This window comes from Epinephelus lanceolatus, chromosome 15 (genome assembly GCF_041903045.1).
Source record: "Epinephelus lanceolatus isolate andai-2023 chromosome 15, ASM4190304v1, whole genome shotgun sequence".
In the NCBI taxonomy this organism is placed as follows: Eukaryota; Metazoa; Chordata; class Actinopteri; order Perciformes; family Serranidae; genus Epinephelus; species Epinephelus lanceolatus.
Window position 1 is genome coordinate 13,063,984 of NC_135748.1, and position 26,853 is coordinate 13,090,836.

General features: G+C 42.3%; 1 protein-coding gene across 10 annotated transcripts in view; it reads left to right on the top strand.

The window, feature by feature from the left end:
* myt1lb (myelin transcription factor 1-like, b) overlaps positions 1-26,853 on the top strand; it is a 125,596-nt gene that overhangs the window by 58,001 nt on the left and 40,742 nt on the right. For all 10 annotated transcript variants that reach the window (XM_078174922.1, XM_078174928.1, XM_078174921.1 and 7 more), the window contains exon 5: positions 23,351-23,829. In XM_078174922.1, the coding sequence (XP_078031048.1) occupies positions 23,351-23,829 (479 nt within the window). The remainder of the gene's footprint in view (positions 1-23,350; positions 23,830-26,853) is intronic.

Genomic DNA, 26,853 nt, shown 5'->3' on the forward strand with positions numbered 1-26,853 from the left:
GTGAATCTAGCAAAAAAATTAAACAGATAATCTTTTATGAATGATATAAAGAACATATTAGACATGATATAAATGATCTAATTATGATAAATGCTAAAATATGCATCCAGTGCTTCCACGTATTTGTCAGTTGTGTCAAAACAGAGAGTGAGAGAGACGAGCAGACACACAAACACATACACACAAGGAAACAGAGACAGAGCTCTACATGTTAAGAGAACAGAGCAGAGGAGCAGGATCGCTAAGTGACCTCCATGGAGAATTGTGCTGCTGGTGTGAACTGCCAGACAGCTGTTGATGGGTGGCTTATCAAAAATTTACATATTAGGGTGCTCCTGCCTCCAGTGTGAACATGGCATAAGCCCCTCCAGATGAGTAGGGGGCATATGCATGCACTTCATACAATAACCTGTGTGAGTAATACTCATTCACAACAGTCATTCCAAGCATGATTGTGGTCTTGGTGCTGTTACATAGCAGCAGTTATATGAGAATTACCCTTTTTTTGGTAGACTTGAGGGTCTGAAGACCTTTGAGATGAGATACTGTGATGTGAGGCTCTAGCTAGCTACATAAACATGAACTTGAATTAGCCGCAGTCATGAACCTTATGCTATGGTTAGCAGGAGGCTTATCTATTAGCAACATTTTCTGTCCATCTCTGAAATGCTTTCCTGATACTGACATGTGTTTTGTTTATTGTCAGACTGTCTTTTAGACTCTCCTCTAGATAAATCCAGAAAAGCAATTTTTCTGCAGCATTTTCCACTCTTGAATCAGGCTTTCACCATCTGAAGGGACGTACACACATATCTGTATTTGTAGAACAGCCAATAAGAACACCCTCTTTTTGAAATGACCTTGGCTAATGTCTCCTATCATGGGCTTGATTTTCTTAAATTACAATATGCTGATTATAGGATTTTTGCTTAATGATGCCAAAAATAAATAAATACATTTCAAAAAATCCACCCAACCCCGCTGTAAAGAACCTCTCAAACTCCCAAAAAACAGTATCAGATGAGCTCAAGTATACACGTTGAACCCTTAATGTATTCACATTAATTAAATTTGAGCCACTTTCACGAATGATATGTAAATCGTTCTACTCTGTAAGATTTCAGGTTGCAACAAGAATATGGCAGAAGTGTCTTAGTTATCGTAGCCCCCAGGATGGCTATAAAGTCTGTATACTGCATGGCAGAGGTGTATGACAAGCAGTGAGCTTTTGTGAGTTTCATTAAAGTGGTATTATTAGTGGTGGCACGCAGTACGGGGCACAGGACACAAGTTTCTCACATAGAAAAAAAAAATCAGCTTGAGGTCCAAGTCTGCTGACATGTGGGAGGAAGCAGTTTAGAGAGAGGGCATCCGTGCGTCATTGCAGCTGCCCTGTGTCTGCGCCCGGTCAAAGCAGCAACAGCAGCAGCAAATATGAAAGACATGGAAGGTAAAGGCATCCCTTTTTCTATTCAAAGCTCCAATTACATGGTTGAATTTCTTTTATGAAAGGAAAAAAAAAAAATAAAGATAGCTTTAACAGGGACCCCATCTCGATAAACCTCATCATGGTTTTCATACACAAGGTAGGGTGGGGGAGGGGCTGTGCTAGACAGAAAGCTCACAGCATAAACATTCCCCTCCATATCTCTTTTGTCATTTGCATAGTTACAGTCTGCCATGCTAATCGTGTTTATTGGGGTGTACAGCCTAAGTACTGCGCATGAGCTCAATAGGGGAGGATAGCTTTGTGCCACAGACTGCATGGTAGAGGCACTGGGATAAAAATTGCCCCCAACCCCCCATTTCTGGAAATAAATGGCTCCTCCTGCAGTAATCCAATTTCAAAAGACAAAAAGAGCTGTCTTACGTAACTAGGACAGCACGGGATTTTGCTAATTATGGTGTTAATGCACAGTGAAGAATTCCCTTGATTTCAAACAAAGGCCACGATTTGTGAAGATATTTTTGTGTCGCTGGGTGTTGTGTAGTTGAGCATGTGCAGTTCTTACAGTATCACATCATGAAACAGTGCTGAATCTATCATTATGCGAGGTGATGGATGTCTGGCTTACAGGAAATAAGGTATTTGTTCACTTGACTGCATGTATCAGAAAAAATCGCTAGAAAAAAATTACACACCATGTAAAAGCTATCAATATGTAAAGGTGTTCAAGGTGGATGTCTCAGTGCCTAAGGCTGGCTTGCAAAGGTAAACTATTCACTCCCTTATTTGCATTAATCAAAAAAAATTCAAGGAAACCAAATCCAGATTTGCACGATTTCACCTTGAGCACGTAGATTTCATTGTCAGCCCTGGTGTGCTTTTGCACTGAAGTGTTGAGAACAGTTAAGTAAGGTGGATAACTGCTAAAGCCCCTCATTTTTCCCCTGTCAGATTTCTGCTTTCATACAAAAGACATAAGGTTGTCCTCTGTCGCCGACTGGCCGAATGAGAGAGGCGTACAGTCCCGGCCCCGGCTTTAATTGCCGGTGTCAGAGCTGAAACATGGCCGAACAGGAAATGATCAAGTTAATGAAACGTTTTAATTATTCAACATAATTGTGGAACGTGACGAGCGTGTCGGTGAATCCCTGGCCTGGCTGTTCACACAAGGTGTCTCTCCAACACACACACATTCATATAGTGGCGCTGACTCTCTCTCATTCCCTTTGTCTCACCCACATTGAACACTTGCTTTCCCATGGTGCTCTCCCTCATCCTTATGACTCGCCATTCTCCTCAATGATAGAATGAGTGAGATCAGTCTGTGTTATAATTACTTGCCCTTGTCTGCTCGGGGTCGTTACTCCGAGCCGCCCACCTCAACCACCCGCCCCCCCTGCTGAGCCTGTACGCCGACCGGCCAGAGCTCCTGCAGCCATTCTGCACATCACTGCAGGGCTGACGGGTACTGGCGGATCGATCTGTGAGCTGGAGAGCACAAGAATGAAAAGAAAGAGTCTGTTCTCTCATTTTCTATCCCTGTGCCTCTGTCTAATACCACACACACACATGCACATTTACCAACTGTGCACGCCAGATAATTAAAGACAACTAAAACAAACATGAGGATATCAGTTCATCAGCACGCCTGAGACTGCCTTCTATCTCACACTCTGTCTTTGGTCGCTCCTTTCTTTTTCCTCCTGTTTCTTCATCCTGACATTCCTCTTCTCTTCTCTTATCCATCCTGCCTCTTTTCAGTTCCCCCTTTTCCCCCAACACCCTGTCCCTTCCTTCCTCCTTTCCTTCCTTCCTTCCTTCCTACCTTCCTCTCTCACTCTACCCCTCCCATCTCTCTCGGCTGTCTCTGGCAGAGCTAATTCCCTCTTCAGATGGTGCGGCTCTCATTTGCATACTTATCAAAGTGTTTGGACTATCCGACAGAAGCTGTAGGAAGGTGGGGTCATTAATATGTTAATTACCCCCCCCCTTTTCTACCCACTCGCCTTTAGACGGCGGCGCACCATCCATATCCTCCACCTCTCTGTTCGTTTCACACGCAGCCTTTGAATGTTTGAATATCCTTAGAGGCCCTGCAAATGCCATAAGACTCTGTAGACGCTCACACATGGGAGTTAGGGTAGGTTTAAGGCTATCTACAGCGGGTGTGTATATGCATGTGTGTGTGCGTACTCTGTAAGCTACCATCAATTACATGTCTACGTCAGGGATTAGCAGCATTTGTACAAATGATTATTGGACATTTTAGAGCCATAATATGATCTGGTGGCACAATTGACTGTTCGCTAAACCCCTCCCCCAAACTGTAATTGTCCAGTCATAACCTTAGCAGCTGTGATTAAACACAACAGGCCTGTCAAGCTTTGGATTTCTTTACATGCTGGAGCATAGTAAGAGCGACACTGACCCAAAAAATTTGAAGCTTCGAAGCTTCGATGGGTGGCACAGGATTCAATTGTGGGGAAAAAAAAATCAAATATTCTGCCTTTTTTTTTTTTTCCTCCTGTTTTTTTGGGGGACCTTGAACACAACACTAACCCCATTAGGCCGAGTAAAGAAGTCATCTGTTCTGGTTGTTGCATGAATTGCCTAAAAAAGTTTCACAGTAAATCAGGGGGGTTATCTGAAATGGACAAAGGTATTCTTTACTGGTGAGTTAAGGGATATGTAATTAAAAAATTAAACATCTCCGACAAGGAAATAGAAAGCCTGACGTGCAATGAATGGAGACCTATTATCCTGCTTGAACACAGACGACTAAATTTTTTCAACAGTGTGACTCAAAATAATGATAAAATAGATTTTATTGATGTAAAATAATATGCTGATGGTGACATTTTCCACCAGTCCGCTGCGCTCTGAGTCTGGTGTCAGTGACGCATGCTGCTCTGAGTCGTACATCTGTCTGCTTGCCCTGCAGTGCGCACCGAGGGTTTTAATTTTTAGTGTTAAATCAAAAGTTAAACACTACTTATCAGCAACCAGAAGTGTTTTTTCATTTGAATATTTTTATCTTAATTCTAGGGTTGCAAGAAGCTACCTTTTCGCCATAATTTTTAAGTTATTAACTTTTTTGGACTTAGCGTCACATTTGGTAAACACTCTAGCACCTTTATTCTTGTAATGTTAAAAGTATTAATCAAGTCTATCAAAGTAAGATCAAGTATATAAGATAAGCGACCAAATAGGATTGCTAGAAGGAAATAACAGTTTAATGTTACATTTTTCCTTACACTTATAATACAAGAACTAAGTAGGGCTATACCACCATACAACAGTAATGTTGTTATCTGCATGGATCGACTGCTGGTTTTGGTGTTAACATTTTGCATGTGACATGTAGCTTAGGCTTCAATCTATGCCACCACGATAGCGTGTATGTATCCACTGAGTGCATATTCAAGACCTCTCACAAGATTCTCACTTTAAAAAGAGTGAGCTGAAGGCTTTAAAAAGTCAGTCGGCACATATGAGCCCGGCACATCTCTTTTAATTAACTCAGATGTAATCCCACCCATAGCAATAACATAGTAAAAAGAGTAGGGATGCACCGAAATATAAATTTGTGGCCGAAGCCGAAGCTGAATAATATTAAACGCTTGGCCGAATACCGAGTACTGAATACCGAATATCGTTGTTTAGTTTTTCATTAGTTTTTGCAGATGAACCCCCTCCAGATTAGTGTTGTCACAGTACCAAAATTGGATCCCACTGTACGATACCAATGAAAATATCATGGTTCTCAGTAGTATCACGATACCACAGCGAAAATGAGGCAGATGTGCCTTTTGTCATTTATAAAAAGATAAATCACTTTTCTATAATACATCAATGATATTTCAATGGAATAAATTACTTATTGACTTATTCATACTTCAAAAACAGCATCAATGAGTGATGAACATAGGGGGGATCAAAATAAAATAAATAAATAAAATATGAATCAACCAGCCACCCTCCTCCCCTGACGGCCCCTTCATAAGTAAAGAACAGTCCCTAAAGTGCGGTGAGGTTTGTGGGCCGTGAACGGCTCGTTTCTCCCCTGACACCTCACATACCTGTGTTCGGCTGGCTCGGCTGTTCAGGTACTTCTGGGCAGTCCACACGGCAAGAAGAGGATATTATTGGAGCCGACTTATCCGTCGCCGGTAAGCCGGTGGCTGCCGTATTTGACAGGAATACATTACTGTCTGTGTCTGTGACACCCGTTCAACCCGCAATCGGTGGGATTCGCCTTTCGTTTCTGCTGCTGGTTGGAATCTGTAGGCTGCTCGCACAGCGTGCTGAATGATTTAAGCCTATTTTGCTCGATTAAAACTATTTTTAGTCGCAAATGCAAGTGCAGTGAGGGACGGAGTAAAATATCGCCACACTGCCGACATTTTACTCCGCACGTCACGGCACGCTGTTTGATTGCTTTATCAAAACACACCGCTATTATTCGGCCTTGCTTTTAACTTATTCCACCGAACACAGAATGTGTGTTTTTTTGCAATATTCGGCCGAATATATTCGGTTACTGAATATTCGGTGCATCCCTAAAAAAGAGTAAGAAAGTTCGAGTCCAGCAGGAGGGAGGGAGGGGTGGTGGACAGGTCAAACATATCCTGGACTTTCACCTGTGAAAACCAGAAGTCAGCTTTACTTTTTCAAAGCACATATTGTAGTTAATAGGTTGTTAAGTGACATACTTGTTAAGGTACTGTAACAAATACAGTTGTTTTAACCGTAACCATTTTTCTAAACCTAACCAAGGCGTTTTTGTTGCCTAAACCTAAAGTAGTTTTGGTGGTAAACCTATGTGTCCTGTGAAGAAGACAGTTCATTTTAAAAGACACTGTAGCATGTAAAGAGCAGAATTGATGCAAAAACGGACATGACCGAAACTGACACTGGAGGGGTACCTAAAGCCTTATAGTTTGAAACGTAGGGCCCCTGACTAAGCTGCTGTATTTGACGTTGGAAGTGAAAACATTTTTCAACCAAGTCATGGAGCTCATGTTAGCTTAATAAGCTGATAACATCTGCCACTCTTATCACTGTTAAACTGTATATGAGCTGTGCAAGAACTAAAAGCTTGCCAACCATAGCCACAGTATCTATGAGGGGCAGTGTTTAGCACACTGTCCACTGAGTTTGAACCTCGTCGAAAGGCATATTTTCCACAAAGTTCCACAAAGCTACGTGCTACAACATCTACAGATTAGATTTGATGCTGGCTTTCAACAAAGCCCAGCTAATGAAAAAGCTCTCCGTTCAAAGTCCAAGCCTACAGTGGACTTGATTTGCATACTGTACAGGATGCTGTTCTCATGTCATTTAAAGTAACATGATTACAATAAATGTCCTACGTAAAGGTTGCAGGGTCAGTGGTTAGGTCACTGAGCTGAAGGAGTGGACATCTTGTTAATTCTGATTTATCTGCTCATGAACAAAGGTTAATGGGTCATTTATGTTTAAGCTGTTATAACAAGGCTTGGTTGGCAGTGCATCCCAGATTAGTCAACGCTGATACAGGTGATTGACTGAGGTGCTTACAACAAGCAACTGTGGCTGACGATAATTAAAAATGGCATGGGAAGTTATAAGCAAATGTTGGCGCAAGGCATCTTGGGAATTGACGTCCTTGATCGAGCTTGTTTTGTGGTGCGCTATTTAAACTCTGCGGTTTGAATATGCTGTACTGGAATGCCAAAATCCACAATTTGAACATTTATTCAGTAACATGCTGGCAAACAGAGGTAAGTGGCTCCTGGAATGAAAGGGAAACATGAAAATAAATCAACATTTTTCTGAGGAACAGAAAGGTAACTAGGGACTCAAGTGTTTTCTAAAGTAGGTTTCAATAATTTAACCAGGAGAGTGAAGGCAGAGGAACTGTTTCAACATTCCTGCTCACCCGTTTTGATTTTAGCTTTTCAAGGACTTTAACAAATAGGAATTGTAACAGCTGCCTCACTGAACATGTTTATGTTAAGTAGACTTTCAGTCTCTTGCTTTCACCTCTACAGCCCTACGTCTTGTGTATGTCACTGTGCCTCTGCCAGCGCACCAAGGGGTGGCTTTCTAGGTTAGTATTATGTGTGGTGGATAGAATGGGTCTAGGAGGGACTACAGTATATTATCACAGAGCCATCTACAGTGAATTGGAGATAAACAGTGTGATTTTTACAGCAAGAGACAACAGGCTACCAACGCTTGTTTTGCACCCCCCATTTTGTGAGTGGTTTTCCTTTATCTGTCCCTCCCCATAGATAAGATAAACTTTTAGAAATAAGGGTTCTTCTGGAAGGGCTGAGGTTCTGCCCAGAAACTTTTTGGTTCTGAAAAAACCCATAAGAAGAAAGGGTTCCTCAAGGGATCTCTACAAGACAAAGAGTTACATTAAGAACCTTCTTCATCCAAATGGCTCTTTTTTAGAAGAAGGAATTCGTCAGGGATTGTTGAAAGCATGGGTGCTAAAAGATCCTCACCCTCATATAGCAAAAAGTTTACTCATGTTTCATTGGTATTTTTAAACATAGATGTATCTGAAATCCCCTTAATTGGTTCATTTTACTTGTGCTTTGTCATAGTTGATATCTTTCCCATCAATTAATGCCATGCACTACCAGGGTTTCCATGGTTTTTGAAAACCTGGAAAAGTAATGGGAATTCCCATTGACATTATCCAGGCCTGGAAAAATCGTGGAACTCTGTTGTGTGTATAATGAATTTGTTGAAGTAATCTTCTGTGGCTAACCTTCCACATCATGTAACATAATGGCAAATCTGTTTGCTGTAGTTGTAGACATAACATAGCTCTACAATATGCAAGGATTTTTTCTGTCTCTTCATTTTCTGCCCATGTTCCACCTCTCTTTTCGTGGCAGTTATGTTTGGATCTGATATGCTTAAAAAACACAAGGCAAGTTGGGCAAGATTTTATTTTTATTATGGGTCCTTAGAAGTTATGGAAATGTTTTGAAATGTTGACCATGACTGTATTGGAACCCTGTACTACATTGTCTGCCTTTTTTGTTGTTGTTTTGTTTTTTTCGGGCATTTTGCATTTGGTTCTTATTTTGGAACAGAGTTTTGGTTACCAACCCTACTACACCATTGAAAAGAGTAAAGGCTGTAGTAGTAATGATTTTACAAAATCTCCAACCCCTAAAAACATGATTGTGAACCATGTTGTGGGTTGTGTTGGATCACAGCCCTGTGATGAAGCCCAAGGCTGCTGGATGTGGCTGTCTTGACCCCAGGCCAACCTTTTACATTAAAAGCCATGATTAGTGGAGCAGAGGTCTACAAGGTGGGAAGGTTCTGATAGAATCCCCAGAGAGGGTTCTGGGTGAAACCATTACACCATAGAAGGGTAGGTAAAAAACTATAAATGGTTCCAGGTCAAACCTTTATGTAAGGTTCTACCATGAACCCAAAAGGGTTCACCTATGGGAACAAGCTGAAGAACTCTATATGGTTCTAGTAAGCACGATTATTTTTAAGAGTGGACATAACAGAGGTAGGGCAGGTTGGGGAGGTGTAACTGAGCAGAGAAGGCTTTGATAATTTTTGAAAAGGAGGAGAAGTGTTTGTGCCCTGGTATAAAAAATATACCTTTGGATACTGGGTGGAGTAATGAGGACAGAAGTAAAGGAAAGGCAAAGAGATTAGACAAGACAAAAGGTGAGATGAGGAGAGCCCTCACCTTGTTCTTAGCAACAATAAAAGCCTCACAAATCCACCTGGCCTTGCCTCTGAATACATATTTTTCTCTGTGCCAAACCGAGAGGGCGTTCAATTCAACCCACACAGGGCAGACTTAACAATTACTCTCACTTTGAACGCAATTTCCTTGCTGGGGGAAATGATTGACAGATTGTATCCATGGTGTCAGGGGGGCAGCCACGCCCCTCCTGACTAAGGCAGAAATTAGAGAACAGTAGGAGCTAAATTACACCTTAGCAAAGACCTCTGGCAAGAGGACAGGGAGGGAAGCATGATGAATGAGGAAAGGATCAGAACAGAAAGGTAGAGGGTGAGTCGCGTGGGAGCATGGAGACAACTGGAGGAACGGCTCGGAAATACATTTGTAGCCACACACAAGCACACACACAGATGCGGGTAGACACACAAACATACGCGCTGAGGTAATGGGTCTGCAGTACTATTGGAGTGCAAAGGGAGAGACACTTAAATGCCATCTCTACAGTTGGGATGCTATTTACTCCCTCACTCTCTCTCACACGCACACACACACTCACACACACACACACACACACACACACACACACACACACGCACGCACGCACACAGTCATCTCCGCTCTCCCTACTATGTCATGCTCTCAAAGCACTCAGACTGATATGAGAGCAGCAAGCAACCAGCAGAGTGGCACAATGAGTCTCAGGGTATCTACAGTGGAAGAGCTCAACAGTAGAAGCATTGGTTTGTACACATTGTAAGGCAAAAAATAGCTGATGGACATCTACTGTGGTCGCTCCATAGAAACTGTTCTTTTATCAGTGCATATTTGGTTTGAAAGTGTAGGTCTTGTGATATGCTAAATCTTTGTTACTGTTAACAGATGCACTTAAAACGGCCAAAACCAACAGTGACCTGATCCCACTTATGAAGGCTTGTGTGTGTGTCCAAACCTAGAGATTATAATTGGAAATTTAGCTCTCCTCCATGCATAGATGCTGAGTTGAGGAGGCAGTGGTACTTTCAAAGCTGGAAAAGCTCAGATATACCACTCAGGACTGGATTGATAAATTCCAGTAAATATGGCAAGCATCCCTGGGCTCCTGTTACAATTTCTGTGTTACAATTTAATACAACTTAATGCCTGTAACTGATAACCATAACTGACTAGAATCTAGGGATGAAAACTTAGAAATGGCACAAATGATCCGTTCCATTAGAATATGCCTCAGAGCTTATCCATTCCTTTCATTGATGACATTTTTCTGATATATGCGCATTGCAAAACAATGATGTCAAACTCATGCGCATATGCTGCTGAAAACGTGCAACAAGAAGGAGTCATGGCAGAGAGGAAGAAACATTTAGAAGAGTAGCTTTGGTTGTAATGTCTGTAAAATGATCATTTCAAAACAACGGCATTATGCTGAGACATCTCTTTATGCAATATGGGCTTAATCCAGGAATGACATGTTTGACACTCGCACGCACTGTTGCCACTGCTTCCCAACTGAGCAGCGCATCCATCACTGAGGGTAAATATTCTATGTTATAATAACATAAGCGCCACGCAGGCAGCTTTGCCGATTTTTCTTTGACCAAGAAAACCTAAATGAAACACATGCTGTTTAAATATTCTACCATTTAATCCATTTTTAGTAATGACCTGAGTCACATGCATGTTTTTTCTCTACTCTGTTATCACACTGTACTCAGACTAATAAAACAGTTGACGCCGAAAATGTGTAGGCTGACTTTGTCCACACAAAATTGATCATGAATCGATAAGGGAGTTAGTAAAGAGTCAGACCGCTAAGCAGAATCCATAATAGCAATGGTATCAATAAAATCGTATCAATTCCTATCACCAATGGAAATTACTCACGCCATGTTATATTGAATTTGTGAGTTTTTGTTTTTCTCACTTGCTTCCATTGTGAACAAAGAATCCAAAAAGAAGAAAATTGTTGATGAATTGAAGTCAAAACTTGATCAAAACAACATACTCACATAACTTGGGCAGTATAATCCAAGTCTCATTTACTCAGTACTTCCCAAACAGACAGTCCTTTTCTGACGGGAAACTAAACTGAAAGTGAAACTTAATCTATGCTCTCTTCAAATCCAGATTCCATTGACAAAAACAGTGATTGTACCTCACTGATAACAGGAGCTGGTTGTCTACCACTGCCTCAATCAGTTGGTTTGTTTATGTTATTGACTGGGGTTAATCCAAACTAACCCTTTAAAACACCAAAGTACAAATTTGTTTTTAGAGTTTTCTTCACAAATTCAAGGCAACACAGGGAGAGTAATTGATGTACAAATGATCATTTTGCAGTGTTAAGTATTTCTTTAAGAGATTTACCTACCTGATTTTGGTCTTTCTTTGTAGACAATTAGAAAATTATAGGATAACATCAGACCTGTCCTTTAAATTGTATATCTTTCATTAAACAAGTAAAATATTCTGCCTCTGATATGTGTTAATGTGTTTCAGGATTAGTATATGTGTAGTCAGGAACAGTGGTAAATGTCAACTAAAGTGAGGCTGAAACCAGTGTTTTCTTGAATTACGCTTATAAGCATCACTGACATTTTCTCACTTGACTGGCAGATTTGGCAGACTTATTTAGAGAAAAACAATGTTCTAGGAGTCAACAGAAGAATACATTAAATTACTTGTTAGTATTGATGTTCTTTGCAGCGTAGGGCGTTGCTGCCTGCTGGTGCCAAACCACTTGTGGCTGCTGTCTGATGGTCCACTAAGTGTTTGCTGCTAAGACAGATGGCGTAGTGTAGGTTTACCTCTATCTGGGTAAAGTGCTGCCAGCCTGGCTTCAAGAGGCCTCAACTGGAGCAGAGCCTTCAGCTCAGGCTCTTCACCTGGAGAGAGAGGGAAGAGTGGCAAAGGGCAGCACACTGACACTCACATTCACACGGACATTCACACCTACATGGGCTCTCTGAATGTGAACTGACACAAATGTAGACATACAAGCCACATGCGCACACACACATCTCCAAAGCTCCTCACACACATACAACCTACTTCACATGTAGAGCAGCGTTCCCAGCTGAGTGCCTCTCTCCAACCTGGCAATTTCAGCGGAAAGAGAATCCAGCTAAAGTACACAGGGCGTCATGCTGATTTCACAACAGGGGGGTTGAATGGCAGAATGGCCTCACTGCAGCCCTCGTTACTGATCCGGCAAGATCCAACTCATCTATTTCAATAGCACTCTATCATTCCCACTTGTGTGTGCATATACGGATGGAGCTAGATTGCAAAAGTCCCAGTTTTTCTTTTTACAATGTTGCTGTGGCAGTGTTGTATTATTCCTGTTTATCTGCTTCAGGACATATTTAGGATGGACAGACCCTTTATAGGTACTTCCAAAGAGCAATGGAATAAAGACGCACATGCACAAACACAAACACAATTCGTACACAGAACCATTATGTACATGCTCATACACACAGCACCATCTGACAGTGATGTTTTGGGTGACATTTAGTTTCTAGGTTGCACAAGATGCTCCTATAAATGAATCATGAGTAAATCTGTGAGGTGTGAATAATAGATGGGAGGAGAGGTAAAAAACAAAGGAGTGCTGTTATTATTTGTTAATAAGACACTCTGGAGCATCACTAACTAGATCTCATTACCACAATCCACGCAGGCATGCATACGCACACACCCAACCACAGCCACACAAACACACACACCTCCAACCGCCCACACACGCGCACACCTTGAGCACACACCCCACATGCCAAACACATGCAGAAGTCTCTCATCCTGCATGACTATTTTTACCTGTGAAGCCTGACGTTGCCTAGCACTCTGTAATTACATCCCACACTCCACCAACGAATGATTAGAAGCAATGATGGATGGGTTAACACTGTCATCTAAGGATGCCTCGGTGCAAAACTAATTACGTGACCGTACATGTGTCATATGCCTGATACATGCGATAGCCCTCTCAGCCTGCTGCCATAACTGTGGAACAAGTGCGATAAAGGTGGACGACATGTCTCCTGTTAATCGACAGATAAGAGATGATGAAGTAACTCCGCTGTTGATTAATAGATCTTTGTAGCTCAGTGGTGTCTGAAATATAGACTACCAGAGTGTCATAAAGAGCTCCTTTGGTGGCATTTGGTTTTCAGTTTTCCTCACCGAACACTTAACTCAAAGGGACAGTTCAAAATAGAAAAATACATATTTTTCCTCCTACCTGTAGTGCTAGTTATCACCCTAAATTGTTTTGGTATGAGTTGCTTAGTCTTAGAGATATGTCTGCCCTCTCTTGAATATAATGGAACTAGATGGCACTCAGCTTATGGTGCTCAAAAAAACAAAAAAAACAAACAAAAAAAAAACTGAAAAATTCAACAGCAATGTCTCTTTCCAGATATCATGACCTGGACCTTGTTGTGAGCAGTTTCATGTAGGAATGTAAGCGTGCATTTAGCGCTAGCTTACCTAGCACCACTGAGTTAGCTAACATTACAGCTCAGCCAAGGAGGACACCATTAATGTTAACATCTCGCGCTCTTCCTTCTGCGTGGTGACACAGCTGACAAGTGTAGTTTGGTAGAAAGAAAATAGTTCCTACATGAAACAGCCAGTTTGGCACTTTGAGCTCCACAAGCTGAGTGCCATCTAATTCCATTATATTAGAGAGAAGGCAGACATCCTTCTGGCCAGTATCTTCAGCACTGGGCAATTCACACCAAAACAATAGAACAACAGGTAAGAGTAAAAATATGTATTTTCTACTTTGAGGTGAACTGTCCCTTAAAATTACTTGTTTCTTTCTCGGATAAAAACAATTGTAACCTTTTCTCTTGGCAATAAAAGTGATCTTTACAGTATTTTGATCGCTTAGCTAGACTATATCTTGTAGACAGATAGGAGTATTTCACCAACAATCAACGCCCTGATTTCATCATCATCCTCCATGAAATCACTGTCAGAAATACTTTGTGCTTTTTACTGTGCACTTTGTGGACATTTTCTGAATGTTTGCTGTTTCTCCTCTCACAGCCAGGAGAGATAGTACTATGGATTTTCTGTCATGTATAGCAAGAAAAGTTGTTTAGATGCTGTGTCTCTGCATAGAAATGTTTTTGGTATTATTTGGATCAGGAGATGGGGTGTGTGCTTGTCTGCTTGTACATGCATGCAAAGTGTGTGTGTTGTGTGCAGACGGGGATGTGAGGGGTTGCGTTTATGATTGCCACGGCTGCAGCTGGGGCTGTGGGCTGAGTAATTGCCTGTCTTGGTAGGGAGAGCGTGGTAGCGAGCTAAAAGTCAAGTGCTCTCTTCCTGCTGTAGACCTCATTTGGATTCCACATAGCTAGCTAGCAAGCTAACGCCAGCCTTGGGCCTGTATTATTCATAGCTTGACTGATAGCTCTCACTAAAAGCATTGGAACTGGGCCAGGTGGTGATGGAGCGACAGGGGGAAGCGGCACCGCTGCAGTGCACTCTCTGCCTGGCAGGGGGAGAGGATACAGGACAGGAGTAAAGGATATGAAATTGAAGATAGAATGGAGCAGCAGGGAGATGAGCGGTTTTAACAGAAGCAGGGAAATGTATAAGTAGGATAGGAAGAGGAAGTAGAGATATAGAGATGAAGAGACTGAGGAGGTGAAGAGGGGACAGAGGGTGAAGACGGAAATCAGACAGAATTATCAGAAGGCCATATGAAGTTAAAGAACTACAAGACGTTAAAGCACAGCTTACATTATAATAGAGATAGAGGATGAGTGCGCTAACAACAATAGGATGGAAATGGAGAGAAGGCAGATGCAGAAACGAAGAGCAAGCGAGCGAGCGAAGCCATTTCAAATACAGGAGAGAAAGAGGCCTGGGAAAAAAAGAAGAGGAGAACAGGCAGCCATCCACCCCCGCCAAGCTCAGCAACCCCTCTGCCTCCATGTGCAGAACCAGATAAGGTCGCATTAATCAAAATCTGCCACTTCCCCTTCCAAAAAAACACCGTCTACGCCATCAACCCCCCTCTGTGAAGTATCTGTCACCGAAACGGAAATTTCCATATTTAATGGGAAAGCTTTATATCACCAAAAAGCCAGTGTGGGCTGAGGGTGAAAAGAACAGAGTTGGTTGGATCTGTCAGCTCTGTCATTAGCTTATACACTTTAGACTGCATGTGGAGCCTTGGGGTTCATTTCAGTTTGGCTCTGACACCATTGTTATCATTTCAACAGTATGATGAAGCTGGACTGAGATTGGTCCTTCTCTTGTAGAACTACAATCACTTGTGTAATGATAGTATATTATAACAATACGATATTGACTATTCTTCATCACAGTCTCTTTCTTAGCACATTAAAGAGTACTTTTTTTCCCAACAGCATATTCTGTCCTCACATAAACCTCTAATGCAATTTAAAACACATTTTGAAAGCATTTCAAAACCAGGACCGCCAAATTTACAGTGGCATGCACATGCGACTTCCCTCGTCATGCCTTCTTCTCTGATGCCATTTGTTTATTTTTTCCCTTTGTAATTTTTCCCCCTTATTTGCCTCCTGTGCATATTATGACAAGCCTGCAGACTACCTTTCCGACATTACCCAACGTCAGATAAACAGGTGGTGTTTACGCTTTTTTTTTCATCCTCCTTTTTTTTCCTCTTTTTTTTTTTTATAACCACCTCCCCAAGGAAAGACATCAAAGGGAATAACAGATCATGTGCGATGAGTGCGGAGTGTGCCAGGGGGACGTGGGCATGAAGGGGGGATCTGGGGTTGGGCGAGGGGGTGGGCAGCTGCTTAGGGCCAGCTCCAGGCCAGGCACATCCTGACCTCTAACCCCTGAACCCCCACAAGCCCTCCACGATCTTAACCTCCCCCTCCCACCCCCAGCCAGCCCTCCCCTCAGAGCAGCTGCCAACTAAATTACATCAATGTCAAAAAACGCCCTCCTCCTCTGCTGGGGAGATGGAGCCTGGTAAACATGACGCAGAGTGGGAATCACAGTGTAACACGGGAAGGGCAGACTCTTTGGTCTCTATGCCACTTCCCCAGCTTGTCTGTGGCTCACAACCTACTAGTTGGTTCCTACTGACATATATCTTTAAAATCTTGTATAACGTACCTAAAATAAATGGACACTGTACTTTTTTACATCACATTTTAACTCATGACCTTCAGTGGCCTTGTTCATGATGAGGAATACGTCATCCCGTGCAACACTGACTACTTTTAAATGCACACTAATACTTCAATTTCAAATATGACCCAAATATTCCAAACACAAACCAATTAACCAACAGTTTGCAGGGCTGGGATGGAGATGCATGCCCTTGTTTTAAGACTTGGATAATAACAGATTTTCGGATATGTGCAAATATCACAACACTGACCTTTTCAAGAAAGTGGCTGAAGGAAGGAAAGAGTGAGGCTGTGTTTGCACAGTTTAACAAGTCCACTACCAGTTGAGAACTTTGTAAATATACTTTTTTGATGTCAAAAAAAAAGGAAAATGGTACAAAAGCGATAAACTTTCATTAGCCATGTAAAGAGCTTCATGGAATATTGTCTTTTTGGAATAAGAGCATAAAACAATATTTTGTGCATGTGAATGAATAATCAGTGTGGCTCAATAATGTGGTTATTACAGTTTTTGGACAGCAAAGGAGCTCTATGGAATGGAGGAATAATGTCTATATCCAGCTTTTGCTGAAGAGGCAGTACTTGTTTAGATAAACTTGTTTTAAGTTTTGGTCTTTTTATGGGCTTCGACAAAAATCACAAAATTTTTTATTACCAGACTTTTGCATTTTTGTTGTTCAGTTTAAGGCTGAAATGATTAAAGTTGGTCAATCAGCAGGAAACCACTTAATCATTTTTCAAGCAAAAAAGCCAAATGTTCCATAGTTTTTTTCTAATCTACTGTGAAATTTTGCTTTATTTTTAGTGATATTTTGTTATATATATATAAGACTTAACAAAATTGTGGTAGCTGTTTTTTTTACAATTTGTCTGACATTTTATTGGACAAACAGCTAGTCAATTATTAAGGAAAACAAATCAACAGAATGATAAATAATGAAAATATTTGCAGCCCTATATAAGCAACACATTCCAGTGAATGAAGGGATTCTTAGTATAGATTGTGACTAATACGCTGCCTATTATTCAGTGTAAGAAGCAAACACTGAAAGAAGGGAAAAACTATTATTTGCAATCGGCTCACAATCTAGTTTACCTTGGACTTTCTATTCATTCACATCTGCTCGTCTCTGTCAGCTCATCCAAATAAACAACTATTATGACAGCCTACACTGTGGCTTACATAGACAAATGGACAAGCTGGAGGAGAGAATTCCTCTTCCAAAATGGCTGCTGGGCTAGCAGCTAACTAGCTGGCCTCTGTGTGTGTCTGTGAGTTGAGGTGATTGATTGAAGTCATTACGCTGGTGGAAAGACTCCTTACCTGGCTAATCCAGGAGTGAATTTAGCTGCAGCATGACAGATAGCCGCATTACGCCCCCAGAATCTGCTGCTGGATGAGCTCTCCTGCTCAGGACCTCCACTACCATATTATGCAAAATGGCTCGTATGATACACATTTCAATATTCTACCTGTTACATCTTAAAATCCCCAACCTAATTGTGACACTCAACTCAGAGGCTAAAAACAGAAATGCTAAAGAATTTGACATATTAAATCATTATTAAAATATATCATAAATACTTATCATGAAGTACATTTTTACCTGAAGGGGCTTCTACACCTGTGTTATACATTTTATGGAAATTAGAGGTATACCTCATCCCCCAAATGATCAACTGTATATCAAAAACTCATCTTGTGTTGCGTTAAATTTATGAAGAAAAATTTGTTTTCCCCACATGCCTCCAGCGAACGAAGAATCCAAAACGGTGAAAAGATTTTGATGAATTGAAGTAACAACAGCAAAAATTTATCAAAACATCTATTTTCAAACTTTCACACCAGTCTTGTAGTATAATCCAAGTCTCATTTACTCAATCTTTTGCTCAATACTTCCCAAAGAGACAGCCTTTTTTTGACAGGAACTGAATTGAAAGTGAAACTTAATCTGTGCTCTCTTCAAAGCCAAACTCCATTGTCAAAGAGTTATTTTACCTTGCTGAACACAGGAGCTGCTGGTCCACCACTGCCTCAGTTATCATTGTGTGACATTGGTGAATCCAAACTAAATCTTTAAAACACCAAAGTTTTCTTCACAAATTCAACGTAACATGGGGTGTCAATAATTAAATATCACTTGTGGGGTAGGCTTTTTCTTTAAATCAGAATACACAGTAACAGGTACAGTAAGGACAGCACCTAACGATTATTTTCGGATTGCTTGTTTAGTCTGACTAGCATTTCAAAATCCAAAGATATGTAGTTTAAACAGAAACAGAAAAGACAAGAGTGGAGCAAAAAAATGTTAGCAAGTGTTTGCCTTGATTGCTTTTCATTTATCAGATTTATTGCCAGTTAATTGTATGTCAAATGTTTTGTAGACTCATCGTTTCACCTCTACCCCAGTCTTCACAATTGTGACCATCAAGCTCTAAATTTCCATAGCCTGTCCTATCATATTACAGAGTTTTGGTACCTCATCAGTTGTGGCAACAAAAACAAAATAGCCCATTATCAGAGCACCTCTGACTTGTCTCATCCCATCTTTAATGCTCACAGCTCCCAAATCCCTCACCAAATACACCACAGCTCCTTGATGGGACAGTATCAGTAAGGTGCACAAACAACCATTGAGTGTGAATAGTAGTTGGCCAGATATGGATAATAGAAGCTAAAGGGGGCAGATGAGCTCTTGGATGGGCTCAAGGAGTAAGGATAGAACGCAGGAAGATGTTGCGAGGCACATGCAAGATGTCCACTAGAGTCATTACTAGCCACTGTACTGTATCTCATGCTGAGACTGGGGAGGCTTGGTGTGAGTATTTGACTTAAGTTAAGACTGCATATATTAGCTGCAGGCTACAAATGTTGGAGCTGGGGCAGTGAATGGGCAACAACCGGCTTATTGAACCAGTGAGGTGAACAGCATGTCTGTTGGGCACTGATGGCTCTTTGCTACTTCACTACTGCGCTTGCTGTCTAAAACACATATACCATTGTATCGTCAAGAAATGGTGAATTTGGAGTTGTGCTTTGTTGAAATATGCAAGCAAACATGAGAAGATTACACTTAATGTCTTGTATTAGGAGGACTTTTGTGTAAATCCAAGTGGACATGTAATTTCAGCACGTTCACACTCACATCATATATGGTTCCCTGACACTGAGGATTATTTCAACACTATGAAGTAATATTTCATGAGTTTTAGGTGTGTGTATGTGTGTGTGTGAATGAGCCATAGCAGCTGATATGCGAGCAGGGAGCCTGAGACGACAGAAAACGCCCCAAATTGCAGCGTCTGCCATGCGCTGAGCCTCCTGCACCAAGACACTGTCTTTTGTTCTCCCCTGCTAGCGGGAGAAGCCTGACAGCTCTGAAATGATCCTCTCTCCTCTTTCATACACACACACATCTCTCCTTCTCTTTTCAACTTCTCTACTATATATTTCCCAATTTTGCGTGCACACAAAAGCGGTACATACACACACACACACACACACACACACATGCACAAAAAACATACATTCTGCTGTCTGTCTCGCTCCTATAGCCTTTATTTTTCCTCCCTACCTCTTGTTTTCTCTCCCTGTCTGTCTTTCTCTCTCATTTTTCCTCACTGGCTTGCTGTGAGGATGGCGAATCCCTCATGGATTTCTGGAGGGTATCACCATGGAGACGGGGCTCTGCCACACGTGTCTGTAGATCCTCCTGCTGGATAGGGGGCACAGCCAGAGGTGGTGCATTCCCTCCATCTCTAGTCTGCTCCGTGGAGAGCGAAGGGAGAGACAACAATGAGCTGAGGTTGAGGGAGAGATAGGAGAAAATGGGAAAAGGGTAGAAAGTGTAAGTGGTGGAAATGTAGAGAGAAATTGGCGTGAGAGAGGGATTGAGGTAATCTATACTCTAAAATATACAGCATACGGAGGAGGTGGAGAAAGTGGATGTATGGTGGCAAAAGGAGCAGGTGAGGTGAGAACAGAGAGGGAGAAATATGAGGTGAGAATGTTGGGTGACAGGAAGAGATGACGAGAGAGAGAGGAGAAAAGAAGCAGCAGTGAGAGGAGGCAGAGGAAAAGGCAACAGCCGTCTCATCCCTGTGTCAGGGAGACAAATAGCGTGTGATGCTAATGACTGGCTAAAGCTTTTGCCCCTGCTGAGAACAGCTGCTAATATGACTGCTAATAAAGGTGGCATGGAATGCTGTCGCATTCCAGCAGTCGCTCAACTGTCGCCCAAAATTAGCCAAACGGGAGCTCTCCCTCTCCTGCCGCTCCACTCTCCTGCCTCACATTAATGCTCCAGAAATGGGACCCTCTCTGTAACGTTTCCAGGAGGTTTTTCTTTTGCATTAAAGGGCCACTTGTTCACACAGTAATAGAATTTGTTCCATCTTATAATGCTGAGGATGCCCACTCCATAAAATATGAAGTGGTCTTTTTGTGATCTGAGGCTCTTTTCGTCTTTGATTGCTACCTCTCATACCGCACACTCCTCTTGGAGGATTTTGTGATTCTGCCAGGGGACAAAGCAAAAGGAAACTTAGAATGGTACAGTATTTTCTCATCTTCTTCCTCTCTCTGCACAATGCCTGCAGAATGCCTTTTCTTTTTAATTTTAATGCCACCTAATTATTTCTGGAATTTTAATTGCCAAGCGCAGTGAGTGGGATGCATCGCCTGTGATGACGAATGTTGTAGCCAAGGTCACACAGCGACAGAGCCAGGGAACGTGGGATGGCGGAGCTGTGGAGGCTTCCTGTGGCTTAGTCATCGTGGGGCTCGAGGAGCGTCGGGGCAAACACACCTCTCACGGTGTCACAACAACCTGACAACGCCTCTTAACACGAGTGTGATTAAAAGGCATTTACATAAGATGCTCTGCGGTCGCTTTCAATGAGCAGGAGCTTTTAAACAGAAGCCAAATATCTGTTCCACTGTAGGTGGAACTTTTAGAGTAGTCGGGTTTTAAAACATGTCCGCTCTCTGTAATCAAAAGGCCGCTTTGTTTGTACAATCCTGACCCAAAATTATGAAGTGCACTTGACTCCTTTTAAAGATACAATGAAAAAAATACAAACCCAGCATTTATTATTTGCTATCCATTAGCTGATGTTGCAAAGCAATTATAGCAATTCAACAACTTCTTTTTTTAGAGGTATTGAGGTATAGTCACATTAATACCTGTCAGCTACTGAGCTATGCAGCTCAATGCTTGAGAGCAAACACTGCCTTAAGACTACTTTATTTTTAAGGTAAAGGTAGGGAGACTGGACCAGGAGACAGAGGGGGAGAGGAGGGGTGAGAGACTGTCTATGTCCCATTCCCACACCACTTTTCCCTCTTCCCATCCCTGCTCCCCCTCCTCCTTCCTCCCACTCACCTATCCTCCTCTCCTGCCAGCCCGCCTGCCTTGGCAGCCGCTAACCTGCTGGGACCGGCCCTTGATTTATTTGGAGAGGGCCCTGGAACGGAGGGGCCAGGATGAGTGGCATTTTAATGTGCTTTTGAGATGTTTGGTCACAAGCACTATTGATCACAGTGCCGCAGCGCACACACACACACACACCCCTCCCTCACTGTCCCGCAGACCCTCACGCTGCCCTGGGGGAGAGGTCTGGCTGTCAGGCAGGGAATGAGTTTCCATGCGGGCTTAGATTAATGAAATGAGGCCCCTGGTTGCGGGGGGTGCAGGGGGTCAGACCATTAAGGAATCCCTGGGCTGGGCGAGATTGAGCCTGCCAGCTGACTGTACCCTGACTGACTGATGGACGTCCGGGACTGAAGAGAGAGGGAGAGAGAGGAGGATGGATAGGATATTGGACTGTGGGACACACTGATGTGAAAAACAGAGAAAAAAAGGGCAACTGAAATGTGTTGCTAAGACTGCGATCCACTATCCTACAACGCCACCTCACCACTGCCTTTTCCGTAGCCACTCTACAACAAAAGCAGCACATACTGACTAACAACTACCATTTTCTTAGTCTCACACACAGCCTTGTGCCATTCATTCACATCAGGTCTTACTCTAAGTAGCGCCGAGCCGAGGAAACATCCAGAGGTTGTAAAAATAGGAGCCAGGGATATTTCACAGCCGAGTGAACATGCCCAAAGCGTGTTTAGCTCTCTTACACTCCAGCCCGGACAAGGGGTTTATTTGATGGCCAAAACACTCAGCAGAACTCATCATAATTCTGACTGTGTGGGTGCTTTTGTTTTCAAATGTGCCAAATGTGCGCACACAGCCACACACATGCACACACTCTCATACATAAATGTACAAACAGCTGCACATGCGGGAAAGTCACGCACATGCAGCTTACATTGGGGGGCCGGGTAGCAGCTCGGGGCTCTCAGAGGTTTGATGAGTGAAATGGATTAAGCCCCTGTGATCAATAGCCTGAGCGAATACACAGATTATCAGATTATCAGATTAAGATCTGTCCCCCTGCTGCCGAGGGGAGCCAGAGAATACATTAAAACCTGAGGTGCCTCGGCGAGATTCAATTAATCAGGCTACAGGTTGTCTTTTCCCCCCTTACAGTCAATTCCAGACAAGCCGTTGTGTTTTGCTGCACTCGGTTCACGTCAGAACAAGGGCATATCACTCTGAAACAAAGTGTTTGCGGAGCACACACAGTGATTTTCTTTTGCCTGAAGAACAAATTGGTGTTACCTGAATATAAATGAATGTGAAAATAAACTAAATCTTCTGCTTTGTTTGCTCCAAAGATAGAGACTTTGTAACTGTTTTCAAGAAGAAATGGAGCATTTTATTATAATTGCCCAATAGTTAATGAGTACATGTCTAATTAAGGTTGGTTAAGCAAAGTTTAATATTTTTCCCAGCAGAAGAACTTAAGAGGCATTGCTTTCCTTGCAGTAAGATGCTTTTGTTCTACTGCTGCTTTGTGTATTGTATTCTAGTTTGTAAACCACGGCACCTTAACACAGAGGCCTGATTGCAAATGAGCATTAGCATTTATGGCCAGGTGAGGCTAACAGCTAATGGCTGCTCTGTTATCTCTCCTCTGCAGTGTGTACGGCTGCCCCCTGGCCAAGAAGAGAAAGAGTCTAGACAGGCAAACCCTGGAAACCTCCCCCAAGAGGAGCACCTACCTAGATGACATGGACAACTCCACCATGGAGGAGTGCTACGAGACAGATGGGACCGAGGAGATGGACGACAGGGAGGAAGAGGAGGAGGAGGAAGGGGCGGTAGAGGAGGAGGAGGAGGAAGAGGGAGAGGTGGAGGAGGAGGAAGAAGAGGAGGTGGAAGGCTATATGGACTACAACGTAGAGCAAATGGAGCACGAAGATGGGGAGGTGGAGAGAGGGGACGGAGAAGGTGAGGAAGAGGAGGAGGAGGAAGAAGAGGAGGTAGAGGTAGAGCAAGAAGAGGAGGAAGAGGGCGAGGAGGAGCGGGTGGAGGAGGCAGAGGAAGAGGAGGAAGCAGTAGAGGAGGTGGACTATGAAGAGGGAGAGGAGGAGGAAGGAGAGCAGAGTCAAGGGCAAGGTGAGATAACTCTTGTCATATTGTACTAAAACGCAGTAGATAGATGTTGGTGTTGAACGCTCTAGAACACTGATGCCATTCACATGTCTGTGCAGTCAAGTTAGGGCAACAGCCAGCAGCTGGTTAGCTTAGTTTAGCACAAAGATTGGAAACAAGGGGAAACAGCTAGCCTGGCTTTGTCCAAAGTTAAAAAATTCCACTCACAGAAGCAGAATTCTTAACTCTCAGTATTAACATGTTATATCTCATTTGTTTAACCCAAACTGTAAAAACGACAACCATTACCATTAAATTGGGGGTTATGTCTTGGCTCAGTTGCCAGGCCACGAGTCAACACTTCAGAAAGTGACAGTGCCCCGACTGTTTTGTATGCATTAAACAAAGAAGATGTAAACTGGTGATTAATTAGATTTAGAGGTGCTGATGGGAGGACTTTGTTACCTCTGGACAGAGTTAGGCTAACTGTTTCCATGTTTCCAGTCTTTGTGCTAAGCTAAGCTTAGCTAAGCCAACGAAATGCTGAGTGCTGATTTACCGTACAGACCAAGCCCTGGCAATGATGCACCCTGACCTTCTTCCTAAGCAAACTTTCTCGCTCTTAATGTAGCAAAATGTCAGTTGCTCTGAGCGTTCAGTATTGCTGCTGATGGATTTACATTGCAGTTAGTTGAAAGCCCCGTGCATCTCATACAAACAAAAAGGGAGCCTCGTTTCCCAGTATCAGGCACAGAGTGACAATGTGTCGGTAAAGCCAGGCTGTACAGACGATACTGGTATCAATCTTCTCATGTAACTCTCCATCAGAAAGCAAATAAACATTCTTCTCAAAAAGTTAAAAAAAAAATGTTTTTAACACTATATCTATCTATCATTATTTTTCAAGTACTGTGTTTGCATATCTTTTATATTTCATTATTTGATGAGCTGATTGAAGTAGTTTGGGGCAGTTGGGCATGATGTTCAAACACTGATTGTGTTTTTCATTGGAAAAAGATAAAAGACCTGACACAACATACTGAATCCAGCATGGCTGAGGCCACACAATGTATTATTCCTACAGTGACAGGTTATTTTTTAATGTCATTTTTTATGTGATTCATTCATTTATTCATTTCACATTTTACTCATATATATGCACATTTTCAAAGTGCTACTGAACTCTTACTGTAGTCTAAACCCACCAGACGCTGGAGAAGTGGTGCACTTGCAGCAATTTGTTTGCTGCTTTCTTGTTTTTTAATAGAGTTCATCTTAAAAATATTTAGTACCTTAATTACAGTGAAATTATCAAAATTGATGGCTAAAATTTAGCAGAATCCAACTTTGCAATTATTTCCCACTGAAATGTTTTAGCTTTCTCCAGAAGACCTTTGCCAGAAACACTAGAGCCATTAGTGCTAAACCTGGAACCATGATTATTTTTTGTAAGCAACAGAAAGCAATCAAAGGAATCTTCAGTTGCTTAAATATTAGAGATGTTGACAATCAAATCCTTAGTGTAATTATGGCTTTCTTGAAGACATGATACAGAAATACCATCTATGTTTTGGGACTGGGATTTAAGAAACTCCTGCCCCATATGTTATCCCCCCGACATGCCCAAGACCAGATTTGGCAGGTTTCTCTCCAACAGATTCTGCTTTGCACCCCCGCATCACGATTGGACCTGACAGTGCCTTCAAGTCCAATTAAGAGTGAAGCTCTGAGAGAGGAGGAGTGTGTTAACCCTGTTTGGCGCGTAGCTCTACCCACCCAAAGTGTTGATGTGGCATCGCAGCAGCAGCCATGCTCTTATTTTAGTTGCAGAATGTGAATCTCTACAGACTGGTGTTCATTAGAGCCCACAGCCGAGGCCTTATCCGTAACACTGAGACGGTGGACTGTTGCCACTGTCTCTTCAGCCTGTCAACAGCCTCTCTTTCCATGGGTAGACGCTGATTACCATGTTTTTTTGATAAGTGCTTTGGACATGCCACAGTGCGTCTTGTTGTCACTGGAAGGTGTTCTCTTGCCTGATGAATTCTCCAAATCCTTCTCATCATCGAGCTCTATAATCATTGTGTTTGCTTTATTGGAATAGAAGGATTCAACAGCATTTTAATCTGCAGCATTTTCCTTTAGAAAGGCAGAAAAATCTTTCTGTATGCATCATTACCATGTTCCCCATTCGCCCCAAGACAGCCGTACTGGATGGTCGCTGGGCAGATTCCAATCTCCTAAATGTAATAGAGGTGACATTCTGGAGCTTCTCTGTGTTTCTCAGTGGCATGCACATCTCTGTAGCTAATCCAAAGCCAATTCAGGGCAGGGCAGTCCCTCTGTTCCCTCCTTAATCTGTTTCGCTTCCATATCCCTTTTGTGTACCTTGATTGCTCTTCAAATTGCTTTCCTGTGCCATGTTTCATACCATCAAAAATTAAACCCCTGGTGCAGGAGGTTGCTGTAAGAAGCCTTCCACTGTCAAAATGTGTGCCTGGTCATTCGTGACTGTTCCCTCTTCCCGCTCTAAAGCCCTCACCCCCCAAGCACCAATATTGTGTTGCTCTCATTAGATTGGAGTGTGTGTGTGATTGTGTACAGTATGTGAGTGAAGGAAAGTCAGTGTGAGGGTTTAGTCTATGTACAAAGTATATAGTTGGATTACATTCACAGTTGTTTTTGTATGCATACTTTGTTTTGATGAATACAGTCAAGTTCACGTAATTGTGCTGAACACTGATACGTCTTTGAGCCTGGTCATAATTAATTTTTCATCACTAACAAATAACACTGTTTTTTATTATTGTCATTATTTTTTGTCTCGTGATTCATTCATACCCACCAGAAGTCAAACTCTTGTTTATTATTTCTGTGTGTAGGGAGGGTGGGGGATCTTTGGGTTCATTTTCTCTGCAGGAATGTAAGTGGCAAATGTGACGCCAACGTGAGCGATGTGCTCTTGGCGGCTCAGGGCGGAAATGTGAAAGGAGAGATTGGAAGTGCTCCAGGAGTGAGTGCTTGAAATTACTGACAGAAGAGGTTCAG